Source organism: Atta colombica, unplaced genomic scaffold (genome assembly GCF_001594045.1).
Source record: "Atta colombica isolate Treedump-2 unplaced genomic scaffold, Acol1.0 scaffold125, whole genome shotgun sequence".
Taxonomy (NCBI): Eukaryota; Metazoa; Arthropoda; class Insecta; order Hymenoptera; family Formicidae; genus Atta; species Atta colombica.
Window position 1 is genome coordinate 3,590,294 of NW_017259212.1, and position 13,026 is coordinate 3,603,319.

Genomic DNA, 13,026 nt, shown 5'->3' on the forward strand with positions numbered 1-13,026 from the left:
AAATGTATACATTGACTAGTGAGTTAACACTTTGATTGACATATACAAAAGTTAATATTCAATTCTTATCTATCAAAAAAAATCTTTTTATATATATATTTATATGTTTTATTTATCTAAAAAAATGCACTTCACATGTTAGAGTAAATTATATATTAATAAATAAAACGGTTTTATTTTTAATTAAATATCTTTCAATTAGATATTTAAATTTACCTGTGTGACTATAAGAAGCAGCGCACGCAATTTTGCAAAGTTTCTATTATGATCTAAAGGCCATGAACCGAGCGGCCACATTACTCGCTTATACAGAGAAAATTCGCGAGACATTTCTTTGTTCCATGTTTTACATGATGCCATTCTCGCATAAGGATTACGGTATCATCGAATGTAAGCACTAACTAACGCAGCTTATGCATTCATTCATTATTGATTGGAGCACATTTCACTATGCACCCCAATATTGAATAGTCCTGTGGTCTTGCACATTTGTAGCCATCACGCATGGCAGAAATGACTGTATTATATGTAATTCGGAAAAATGTAGGACAAATATGTGTCATTGGTCTAACAGCTTAATGATAAAGCATATGTCAGTTTCTCATATAGGGACCTTATCCTATTATATCTCACTGCAAAACTTTATCACGAAGAAATAAGTTTTTATTTTATATCATCTCGAAATTTGCGACTAGAGAATATTGAAGATCAGAGAGAAGTATATTTGCAAAGATAAATTTTACGAAGATATAGTAGAAAATCATAAGTAAATAATTCTTTGTATTAAAAATTCTTTTCTTAACTTTAATGTAAGATTTAATTGAAGTAAGTTGATTTATAAGCATAATTAAACTTTTTATTTTAAAATATTATTACAAAATATTCAAAATGTTATACTAATCAAAAGATATTTTTTTAGTGTCTTATAATATTATTTTTATAATAATAATAAGATACCTCACTAATTTAAAATGTTTGGAAAGATATAATTATACTAGAAATATATAACTAGAAAAATTATATTAAAAATATGCAGTTAATATTTTATATAATATCATCTAATTATTGTTCGAAATTGAGTTTGTATCAAGCATTAATTTTTTTATTCTTGCTCTAGATTTAAAACGTTCTAAATCGCTTAAAAATAACAACACTTGCCTAGACGTCAAATGATGATGTTTTTTTATTTCCAATGCTTCAGTAAAAAAAAACTCGCGAAATCAAGCTAAAGTCATTTGAAAACAGCTGACTGGTCACTAGCACAACTTTTATATCAATTGATCGCCTGCGAGAAGTGCAAGACAATAAACAATAGAAAATAACTAAATGGTTGTTTAACTATTCAGCTAATCGGTACTGTTTTAATTTATTTGCAGGGATTGGAAAACTCGGAAATATTCTTCTGAATAAGAGAGGAATAAAACTTTGAATCTATTCGATTAATTCACACTTACAACGTTCGTGAGTATCATTTGATCTTATGTAACATTTGAACAACAAAGATTCCAAAAGTAATCTCCTTATCACATCAAATCTTCTTTTCGATGATCGTTTCAATCAAGCTGACATTGATTTTGATTGCTGCACTATAAGTGTGCATTCGCGATTAAAACTATAAATAGCCATATACAATTATATAAATACAATTTTTTGTCAAGTGCATATCAATCTCGTCTTTCTTTTTTTTTTTAAATCAATATTTGCATCAACTGATTTGTTGTCCCATGTTACGATGTGAGCGTTTCTTTAAGTATACAATTTTTAAATTCATATTTCTTTAAAAAAATCTCTGTCTTGCCAAATCTTAAGCCAATTTAGAATTTCTGTAGAATTCTTTTATTTTACATTTTATATTTTATGTTTCTACCATTACTCGAAGTACTGACAGATATGTAATAGAAGCTTTTAGGATGCTCATGTAGGTTGATAAATTTACCACAATAAAATGTCCAGCTCGCAATGTTACGGGAGATTCTGACCGCATAATGACGAAAATTAAGTTTCTTGTCAATTTTGTGGGAAAGTCATACCAGATGTTTTGATAAACACAAAGTCCTACTTCTTCCATCTGAGATTTTAGGTAATCCCCGACAAAACTATATAGCGTTAATTGTGACAGAAAAGCACTCTGCACCATTATACTTTTAGCTGCCATAGCAGTATCGTTGTCTTTCAATGCTAGAATAAATTGAAAACCTAAAAAAGAAATTACTTGTTTAGTAGATCCTTATAATATAATTCTATATGTTACGAAATAACAAATGATGTAATAATCACCCATTATACATAATTGTAAACTGATAATAGATAATTGAATTAGTAAAATAAAACTAATTGTATCAGCAAGTTCTCTGGCCAATCTTATCAAATAACTGTGTCTTTTAATTAGTGTAAGGAAACGTTCATAAACTTGTGGCCTCGTAACATCAAAATCGATAAACTTGGCTTTCAAAACTTCCACTTGACCGCAAATATGCAGCGTAATGTTGAAAAACAAAGAGTCGTTACCTTAATAGAAAATTAATTGATACGATGCTGTAATATTATATTAATACAGATTGATATATGGATGTTCAATATTGCTATTATTTGAAAAATATTATTTATATACTTTTAAAAAAAATTAAATTAAAATATACTACATTAAAATATCAGTTTTTTTTATTTTAGTTTTTTACATTTGTATAATTGTATATGTTCTTAGTTTCATATCTTACATACTACATCTTTATAGATATATTTTTTAATTTTTACAATATATATTTTATTTATTTGCGCCCATAATATACAGGGTATTCGAAAAATAATGATAAATTTTTGCATAGGGGCAGAATGAACTGAGAAGAAAAGTTCTCTAAAATTTTGCAATTTTCGCAATAATTAACAAGATATTAATTGCTAAAAATTGTCAAAAATTGGTCTTGAATAATTTTTTACTCAAATACAATCAACTTTACCGAAAAACTACAAGAGACAAACATTATTTATTTTCTTCTTATAGAACTTTAATTTAATTTTTTCAGAATTTTTTATCAACTTTTTAATACTGCATTTTTTCATTTTTATCAACATAAGAAAATGCGGTATTAAAAAATTTCTGAAAAAATTATTTAAAAATTTTTGGAGCTCTACAAGAAAAAAATAAACAATTTTTGTTTTATGCAGTTTTTCTGTAAAATTGATAGTATTTGAGTATTGATAGTATTTAAAAAATTATTGAAGATCAGTTTTCGGCAATTTTTAGCAATTAATATCTTGTTAACTATTGCGAAAATTGCAAAATTTTAGAGGACTTTTCTTCTCAGTTTAATCCATTTTGCCCCTATGCAAAAGATTTATCATTATTTCCAGACTCTCTGTATATATATATATATATATATATATATACACACACATACACAATATTTATATCCACAAAAGAGTATAAATTAGAAGAGTATAATTTTTTTACAGTAAGTCTTCTTGAACTAGTAGTAATATTAAAACAATTTGTATCTATTATTTCTTATTTAATTTAAATATCTGTGTTGATTCTATTATTATTTATGCTATCAAAAAACTGATTTTCTTTAATGTATTTAAATGAAGATTATTTAAATGAAGATAATTATCGTAAAATAATATTAATTTTCGTAATGATATTGTTAACAGACAAGAAGGCACAATATACATTATAAAAATTTTTTTTAATTCCAATTATATAATTTTGAGTTTATAAAATGTTCTAAATAATGTTCTAAATTACATAACACCAAAAAATAAACAAAAATATCAAACAGCAAATATTACCATGATTAGTAGTACTTGTTAGAGTAAGCGAGATAGCTTCGATGAGACACAAGATTGTGTGCATGCTTGTTGGAGCATTGAAGTACTCCAAAGCACATCTTGATGGTACTGTATATTGTAACATGGTCTCACTCGTTACATTTATTTTATTATTAGCATTACCCAAAAAAGGAATTATTGTGTATAATAGACAACTAAAGTAAGAAAAACACATTAAGAAACAGCAGAGAATTCTTCCCGTAGAAGCATGTTTTCGCATAATGGCCCGATGTTTTGCGTTTTTAATCATCAAATAATCGTTTAGAGCAGAGTTGTAATTGTTAGTCAAATTCTTTGCGTGAATGCGAAACCATACTGTCTTCAGTATACCAAGTATTCCACAACAGAGTAACATAAGGCTGTCTACGTTCTGTTCAGCGTTATTGCAGTTCGTGTAGAGTTCGATGGAAGGCAATATTACCATTAAGCTCTGTTGATATGTATAAATTTATATTATATAAAGCTTTATGTGTTTAAAAAAGATATGTCTGCATTCTACTTTGATGAATCTTTATTAATATTAATTGCAAATAATGTTAGAAAAAAAAGGTTAGAAACTAATGCAAATATAGCTACAATATTTTGTCTGTGCATAAAGCATAAAAAAATGTTAGAATATAATCTGATTTAAAGATAAAGAATATATATAATTATATGTTTAAAGATTTAATGTTATCTGCACGAAAAGAATGAGATTTTCCTGAAATATCTAAAAATTTAAATAAAAAACTTAAATAAAAAACTGAACATAATTTTATTGAATCATCAAAATAATTGCAGAAAACTTAATGATGCGCAATGTTACAAAAAATATTGACATTTTAGCAATTAGCTTGAACATCTTATATAATTATTTTAAGCATTTTATGTATTTTAGCCCAACAAAATTATTTTCAGATCTAAATTTTATAGGATATTATATCCTATAATTATATATCCTATAATTTTATAGGATATTTCAGGAAAACTTTTCTTTCTATGTGTATCTTTCAAAGTTTTCTTCATTCAGGACTATTCCCTAGATCTAAAAATATAATTCAATCAATGCGAAAAGAAACTTCCAACAACTGCAAAATAAACATTCTACTAAATACGACCAATGAGAATTTATTTGCCATTCTGTATTCATTTTGTTTTTCTTGTACAAATCGTGAAATAAATCATATAGAATATATGTAGAATATATACTTAGAATGAATTAAAATACTATCATTAAGCATGAATGAGCAACAACAGACATAAAGATTTTAAGAAAAATGATTTTCGTTTGAATCAAAACTTTCAAGGTTTACGATCGTGCTCATTCATGGCCCACTCACGTTATCTCTAGAAAGAAATATTTCACGTTGTCAATGACATCTATTATCCAGGAGTACAGGAAGAGTCAACAAGCACTTGGTATTGCCATTGCGAAGTTTTGTTTAGGACGATGTGATGTGGAAGATGTTTTACGTATATGTCCTGGGACTATCACGCGACAAGGTTCACTGAAAAAGATGCGTACCACGCAACAGGTAGCAAAGATGCATCGTAAGAGCGAATAAATGTTATAAACTTGAAGTGGCCAAACACCGATGGGCCACGTTAGCAATTTGAAGGGGATCATTGCGTACGAGACATCGTCTTTCCATCGTATATTCGTCATCGGGACGAGGTAATAACTGTAACTGATGCCAATGACTGATGATTCGCTTCGTACATAGATGTAATGCCACTATTTCGATTCATTTTTTATTCAGCTAGAGGCATATATCCATTCATCATTCTGTCTACGCTCTTAGAGCATTATAGTAAAATATAGAGAATTAGGCTTTCATGCAAAATTTCCATTGTTGCGCAAGAATTTATATAGTATGACTAAATTTTCTAAGTTATCGTTCATCGAATAACTACTTTTTTCATTGCACGAATTGTTAGTTCTATTGTATATATTTCCTTTTGTGTAAGTTCTAATTGTCTTATATTTTATTTCAATTTAATATTCTTTTGATTGAATAAAAATAAAAATATATATTGTGCAAATGATTAATTTTTTAAATTTATATTTGCATATTATTCACTATCTCAGTCAGCTAATAAAGAATTTAACAGTGATGTCTCCTTTGTATTTGTGACACTCGATCCGCTAAAAATCAATTATCTAAATTCTAAAATTCCAATTGTCCTTAAAATGCATCGTGATACCGACGAAAATTCCTTCTTATGTCATGAATAATTAAATCACCTGGTAAAATGTAATAAGGACATTGGATGTTGGACTCGACAAGACAAATTGGCTGTCATTTACGAATAAAAAAAATTGCTGTTATGATCAATTTTTATTGGTTTGCATAAAAGTGTTGTTTATATTATTGAAGTAACGAATCGCTATATCATTATATAGTTTTGGATAAGCTAAGTTAACTTTTAAAAGTAATAAGTAGTTGGGTGCATTAAGGTAACTCGGAGTACATTTCCTTTGACGCTCACAAAGTTTGCGAGCATTATTTATCCTTTCTTAACATTTAAACAACAAGAATAAAATAATTTCATGTGTTGCGAGCGTCAAATGGAATGCACTCTTAATCGCGGCCTTATTAAGTTGATGAGGTAGTTGGCTGCATAAGTTAACTTAGATTGGTCGCGTGCAAAAATTGTAGATAGCGATCGCCGATAGAAATTGTTCTGGCGACAATCTTGCCTTTCTTGAACAATCCAATATGCACGTCTTTTGTTCCAAGTTTATTAGTACACAGTATTTTTCATATTCTATTTCTAGAGAATCTATTAGTGATTGAGATAGAACCTATATATGTGCGCATTACATCAAAAATTTATTTTTTTAATTTCATTACATTAATTTAACAACAAGTTAAAGTACACAGAGTGTATCTTAAATAATGCCTTAATCATACAATGCTATTCATAATAAAAAACTGAAAAGTCCTGTATCATTTTGCAATTTTCGTTGTATTTAATGAGATATTAATTTCTAAAGAATGTCGAATAAAATCGATATATAAGAAAATTTTAAGATATCTTTCAATATTTTTTATGAAATATTTTTAAAATGTTTCTTAAGGGGCAATAAAATTTTGAAAAAAATCGATTTTTTAATTTTGTAATATTTTGAAAGATATAATAATAATATCGAGAATAATATGCCAAGTTTTAAAGATATTTTCGGAAAATTGACGAAGATACAGCTGTTTTCGTGAAGCAGTTTCTGTACGATGATGCGCTAGAACTGGCGTTGACGAAGAAGCGTTTTTAGATACGAAAGAGCTATTATGTGATCCAGGGATTGCCGAATAAGAATAACTTAATTTTTGAAATTTAAATTTGTGCAGTTAACATATATAGTAATCTGAGAATAAAATTTTTTAAAATCATTTTTTTCAATATAGTTGACAGCAAAAAATATACTCGACCTATTGTAAATTGCATTTTTTTCAGAAAACTTACCTCTATCGCCGGACGTAGCCGTTTTTTAATTAATTAAAATTTCACAATTTTATTCAACTTTTGGTAAATATACAGTATAACGGATTACCCTCCGATGACTTTGACCTTAACAGATATTGTTAAGATCATGATCCTGAGTGACCTTCGAAAGATTTTAGCCTGCGGTCATCCTTCATTAAAAAGTTATTAACAAAAAAAGAATACTCTTAAAAACATCGTAAGTTGTCTTATACGTTTTTAAATTTAATTTAAAATTTTTTATTAAACAAAAAATTAAACAAAAAAAAAGAATTCCGAAAATTGCAAAATGGAGAGGACTTTTCGACTCAATTTTTTTATTGGGAATAGCACCATGATTAGTGGACATTATTTCAGATACACTCCATATTGTATATATGCACATTGTTTAAATAAATATATTGTACATTAATTATATATAAAATAGATTTGGTACAGATGACTGTAGTAATGACTTGTAATTATAATCAACAATTTTATTAAAATAACGTTTCAATACATTTTTTCTTTTATGCATTCAAATTAACATTCGTCTAAATTATATATTTATAATTTGTAAAATTATTTCTTTATTGTAATATGTTATATTTCACACCTTTACCATTACACGAAGTACAGATAAATACGAAAGAGATGTTTTTAAGATGCTTACGTAAGTTGCCAAATTTACCACGATAAAATTTCCAGCTTGCAAAGCGACGGGGGAATCTGAACACATAAGAATAAATATCATATGTCTCGTTAGCTTTGCAGGAAAATTGTACCAAGTGCTCCGATAAATAGAAAGCCCTATTTCTTCCATTTCAGATCTTAAATAATTCCCAATAACACCGTATAAAGTTAATTGTGTTAGAAAGGTACTTTGTACCATTATATTTTTTGTAATTAAAACAACGTTATTTTCACCTAATTGTAAAATAAGTTGAAATCCTGAAAAAAAAATGTATTTCTTTAATATAGATTTTTATATCATAATACGATTTGCAAAATAATTATAAGTAGTATATCATTTACACACCCATTATGCATAAAAGAATACTGATAAGAAATAATTCTATCAATAAAACGAAACTAATCATTTCAGCAAGTTCTCTGGCCAGTTTTATTAAGTATTTGTGTCTTTCAATCAATACGTTAAAACGATTATAGATATGCGGACCTTTGATATCAAAATTAAGAAAATTGGCTCTCAGAATTTTCACTTGACCGCAAACATGCAATGTAGCATTCAGAAACAAAGCGTCGTTACCTTTTAATCATTAAAGAAAATCAAAAATATAATAATACACTAATAAATATGCAGAACAATACTTTTTTAATATAAATAAAGCAAAACTTCTATGCTTTAACAATGTTATCTAAATTAGTAGACAATATAAGTATTTGCATTAATACTCTCTAAATCTGAATCAGTCAATAATCACTATCATGTCGAATATGCCACTGGTAATCAATGAATTAAATATAAGATCCCTGACCTAGCTAATTTTTATTATGTGATCTAACTAACCTTTTAGTACTTAAATTCAACGAATATTGAAAAATTCAAATTAACGTGCAAATATCAGTATTTTAGTAATATAATGCTCAAATATTAAATATTAAATATTCTTCCTTTTTTAATTGAACTTCACTGATTATCAATGCCAAGTATGCCACTAAATAATTAGTGATCCACTGATTCAGATTTAGAGAATAAACAATAAAAATTGCTTATGCATAGAATGTACTTATATGTAAGTATACATGTATTTTAAAATAAACGTTGCTAATCTTTAAAGATTAAATACAACAAAAAGATAAAAAGATGTCAAATAACACGTTGACAATACCATGATTAGTAGTACTCGCTAGTATTAATGCAACAACATCGACGAGGCAGAAGATTTTATGCATGCTTATTGGAGCATTTAAGAACTTCATAAAGCATTTCGATGGTATTGGATACTCTGGCATGGTATCTTCGTTCGTTATATTGACATGCTTATATTCATCTAAAATAGCGATTAGTCCATACATTATAGAACTAAAATAAGCAAAGCCCAAAATTAAACAGCACAGAGTCCTTCCCATAAAAGCATGTTTCCTCATGATGGCACGTTCTTTTGCATTTTCAATTGTTACATAATCCTTCATGGCAGAGCTATAATTGTTAGCCAAATTTCTTGCGTAAATGCGAAACCATATTATCTTTAACACACCAAGTATTCCGCAAAAGATTAACATGAGACAATCTATGCTTGTTTCTGCGTCAGTGCAACCCAAATAAATCTCGAAACAAGGTAAGATAATCAAGAGGACCTATTGACACATCTTCATATAATAAAATATCAAATAAATATTAATTTACGTTGTCCTCAAAGAATCGTATATGTCATTGATTATTGAGATAAAACTCAAAAAATTCATACCGCGGAAAAGATGCCAAAGACATATGATATCAACGAATAAGTATTACGAACTTGAAGTGGCCAGATACCAATGGACCACGCAACCAATTTAAAAGGGGTTATCGCATATGTAACATCGTCTTTCCATCGTTCACTTGCCATCGGGTTAAGGTAATAACTGTAACTGCCACCAATAACCGATGATATGTTCGATATAACGTCTGTCTGTGTTTCGAGTTATTTTTTATTCATCTTGAAAACTTATACCAGCCTGCCACTATGCTCTTAACACATTATCATAGAATATAGAGAATTATGTTGTTATATGCATAGCTATTGCAATAAGAATTTGTAAGAATATATTTCGTTAGTTGTCGCTTAATGATTGCGTTTCAAGCATACTGTCAAGAGAAAAACTTCATCTCCCGCTTATACTACGCTTATACTACAGTTCTAGTTCTGTATTACATTTTATTTCGTCTAGGCAATCTTTATATCATTTCAACCGTAAATATTATAGATTTAGTTCTTTTGATTTTAGTTTCTTTTGAGCATAAAAACATATAGTACGGATGAGTAAATGTGAAAAATATATAGTACGGATAAATTGTTTTGTAAATTTTGTTGTTGTCGATATATTCACATTATGAAAATTGGAATAATATACGCTACAAGTAAGTAATTTTATATATTAATAATTTTATATACATATATTTAAACAAAATTTCTTTGTCAAAATAAATATAAAAATTAATTTTAGACAAATATATTTGTTAGATGATTTTCTACAATTAAATTTATCTATTTAAAAAATTTTATCGTAAGATATAGTCTTATTTAAGAAGAAAATTCAAAATAAGGAATTTTTGAATGGTTTGCTTGTAATATTCTTCTGAAAAGAATGTCAAATTTTTACCTAATGTAAATTAAAATTATATGTTAATATTATATATCAACATTGGACTAAAAATTTCGCATCTCTGCAAATGTTTCTCTTAAATAATATATGACATGATATGTGATGAAGAAAAATCTTTATTAGTAAACTAGTAACTATTTATTTCTTGTTTATCAATCATAACACGTAAAGCGGATAAGTAAGATACTGCAGTTTTTAAAATGTCCGTAAAAGTAGCACGTGTGACGTAGAAAAATTTTCCGGCAGTTAGACGAATGGGTATATTCGTTTTTATCATAATAAACGCTAAGTCTCTTATATCATTAGGCGAAAAATCGCACCAATTGCTGTCATAAAGCGCGAATGACAAGGCCTCGCTTTGATCCCTCAAATTATCACCCGCATATGAATACAGAAAACATTGCATCAACATAACAATCATTATTACAATGCTCTTCACCGTCATAACTATGTCATGAATGTGCCAGGATACGATGAGTCCAAAGCCTTAAATTAATACAAATTAACAAAATTTTAGTCTCTGATTGATCTTTTTAAAATTATAATTATTTAAAAATTTTATTTTGACTCTCTCATAACTCAGCTCAACTAGACTAATATAATATAAAATGTATAGGATATTCTTACAATACGTAAACTTGCTTTTGTAATAAAGTAATATAATATTTATTTTTATTTGCTTTTTGATATCCAAATATGCATTTACAATGCTATTATAGAAATAAATTTTTTAGGAACTTACATAACACAATCCTCATATATATTACATTTTCACACAATTTTTACATATGAAATCAATTAAAGCAAAGTTACACACACACACACACACACACACACACACACACACACACACACAACATATAATAAAATAAAATTTGAAATTGAATATTAAAATTAAAATTATACAGGATGTCCAGTATGTTTTGACAAAGCGCTCGTGTGTAAATGGAGTAGACTAAAATGTGTCGGAAAGTTTTCTGCTATTTTGCAATTTTCGTAATCTTTTTTTTAAAGTAAAATGAGTAAAATGTCTAAAATGATGTATAAAACAACTTTAAGAAACTTTTAAGAATTCCTTAAGAAACATCTTTAAGATATTTTATAAAGAACTTTGAAAAGAATTTTAAAATTGTTTTATGCGTCAATTTTACCCGCTTATTCGACAATTTTTAAAAATTAATATCTCATTCACTATTGCGAAAATTGGAAAATGATAGAGGATTTTTCGATTCAACTTAATCTGCTCTATCTGCATACAAGCGCTTTGTCGAAATTTACTAGACACCATATATTGTACATTTTGATTTTTTGAGGCAATAATTAAAAATATACATATATTTATATTTCTTTTGGATATCATAAACTCTCCTATACATAAAAAAACCCCGAAAATATATAATTCAAAGACTTACCTGTTATGCATATCAAAATAGCGCTGGTGAAAATCTGAGTTAAAATAATTATACTATAGGAATCTTCGATAGTTTCCGTGAGTTTTAACAACTTTCGATGTCTTACGACGAATTCTTCAATGATGTTGCCTCCTTTGCATTTATACTTGTGATCGATTTGATGAAAGTCGCTCATTAGAAGTTTGAGCTGTCCACACAGATGCATTGTGATACCGACAAAAATTCCCTCCGTACAGCAGTTTCCAGCATATGTCACAAACAACTGAATCACCTGATAGAATGTAATGAGGACATACTGGAGATTGGAGACGGACTCGAAGAGACAGGTCATCGGAAGGACAAACGTCCTTCCGTTAGCTGTAGCGTTTATAAAGGGTAAAAGTCGCAACAGATAAAATGTAAGGGAAACGAAGCCACAGTAAAACAGAGACAGCGAAATTATTCTCGCTGTACGTGCATACTGAATCATGATCTCGCGCGACCTCGCATCCTTGATGTTACACCAGTCCTGAATAGCAGAGCATAAATTGATCGAAAGTGTGGATCGTTGTATTTGCAGCATAGTAAGTTTGATAATTCCGAGCATTGCACTTGAGGCCACCACGTACGTGTCAATTGGATCCTCAGAGGAGTTTTCGCAAGCGAGATAGACATCCATCAATAGTGTTGTCATCAGCAAAATCTAAATAGTAATATACAAGGTGTTTCAGAAATAGTTAGTCAAATTCTAAGAGCATATTTCACCCACTATAAGGATGAAAAAAAGTCATACATAAAACATAAGTTTTTTGGAAACACTTCCTTTTCAAGTTGTAAACATTTCTTATTTACCAAATGAATAAATATGTAATTTAGAGGAATCCCCTTCTCCAATGATCTTGACCTTGACATAGTTGTCAAGGTTATGACCCTGAGTGACCTTGAGAAAGTTTTGATCGTCACTCGTTAAAAAGTTATAAAATATAGATATAAGTATAAAATAAAAAATATAAATATAAATATAAATATAAAATAT

At 28.2% G+C, this 13,026-nt stretch overlaps 2 protein-coding genes across 2 annotated transcripts in view; both read right to left on the bottom strand.

Moving 5' to 3' along the window:
• The window catches only part of LOC108694783, a gene marked incomplete at its 3' end in the record, with an annotated part of 14,037 nt that extends 4,195 nt beyond the window's left edge, over positions 1-9,842 (bottom strand). The window contains exons 1-4 of the mRNA XM_018204440.1: positions 9,753-9,842; positions 9,123-9,591; positions 8,309-8,539; positions 7,886-8,220 (exon numbers count right to left, since the gene is read on the bottom strand). Of these exons, the coding sequence (XP_018059929.1) occupies positions 7,886-8,220; positions 8,309-8,539; positions 9,123-9,591; positions 9,753-9,842 (1,125 nt within the window). The remainder of the gene's footprint in view (positions 1-7,885; positions 8,221-8,308; positions 8,540-9,122; positions 9,592-9,752) is intronic.
• An 884-nt stretch (positions 9,843-10,726) lies between these two features.
• LOC108694784 (odorant receptor 9a-like) lies at positions 10,727-12,669 on the bottom strand. Its single transcript, XM_018204441.1, has 2 exons — positions 12,012-12,669; positions 10,727-11,085 (listed from the first exon to the last, which is right to left on the bottom strand). The coding sequence occupies exons 1-2, from the start codon at positions 12,667-12,669 to the stop codon at positions 10,727-10,729; spliced, it is 1,017 nt and encodes a 338-aa protein (XP_018059930.1).
• Positions 12,670-13,026: the final 357 nt, after the last annotated feature.

Bases quoted from the DNA above. Each gene is read 5' to 3' on its own strand.
- LOC108694784 (XM_018204441.1), bottom strand. From the start codon at position 12,669: ATGGATGTCTATCTCGCTTGCGAAAACTCCTCTGAGGATCCAATTGAC. The intron at 11,086-12,011 runs GTAAGTCTTTGA...TATTAATTTAAG, and splicing joins TATTTTGATATGCATAACAG to GCTTTGGACTCATCGTATCC.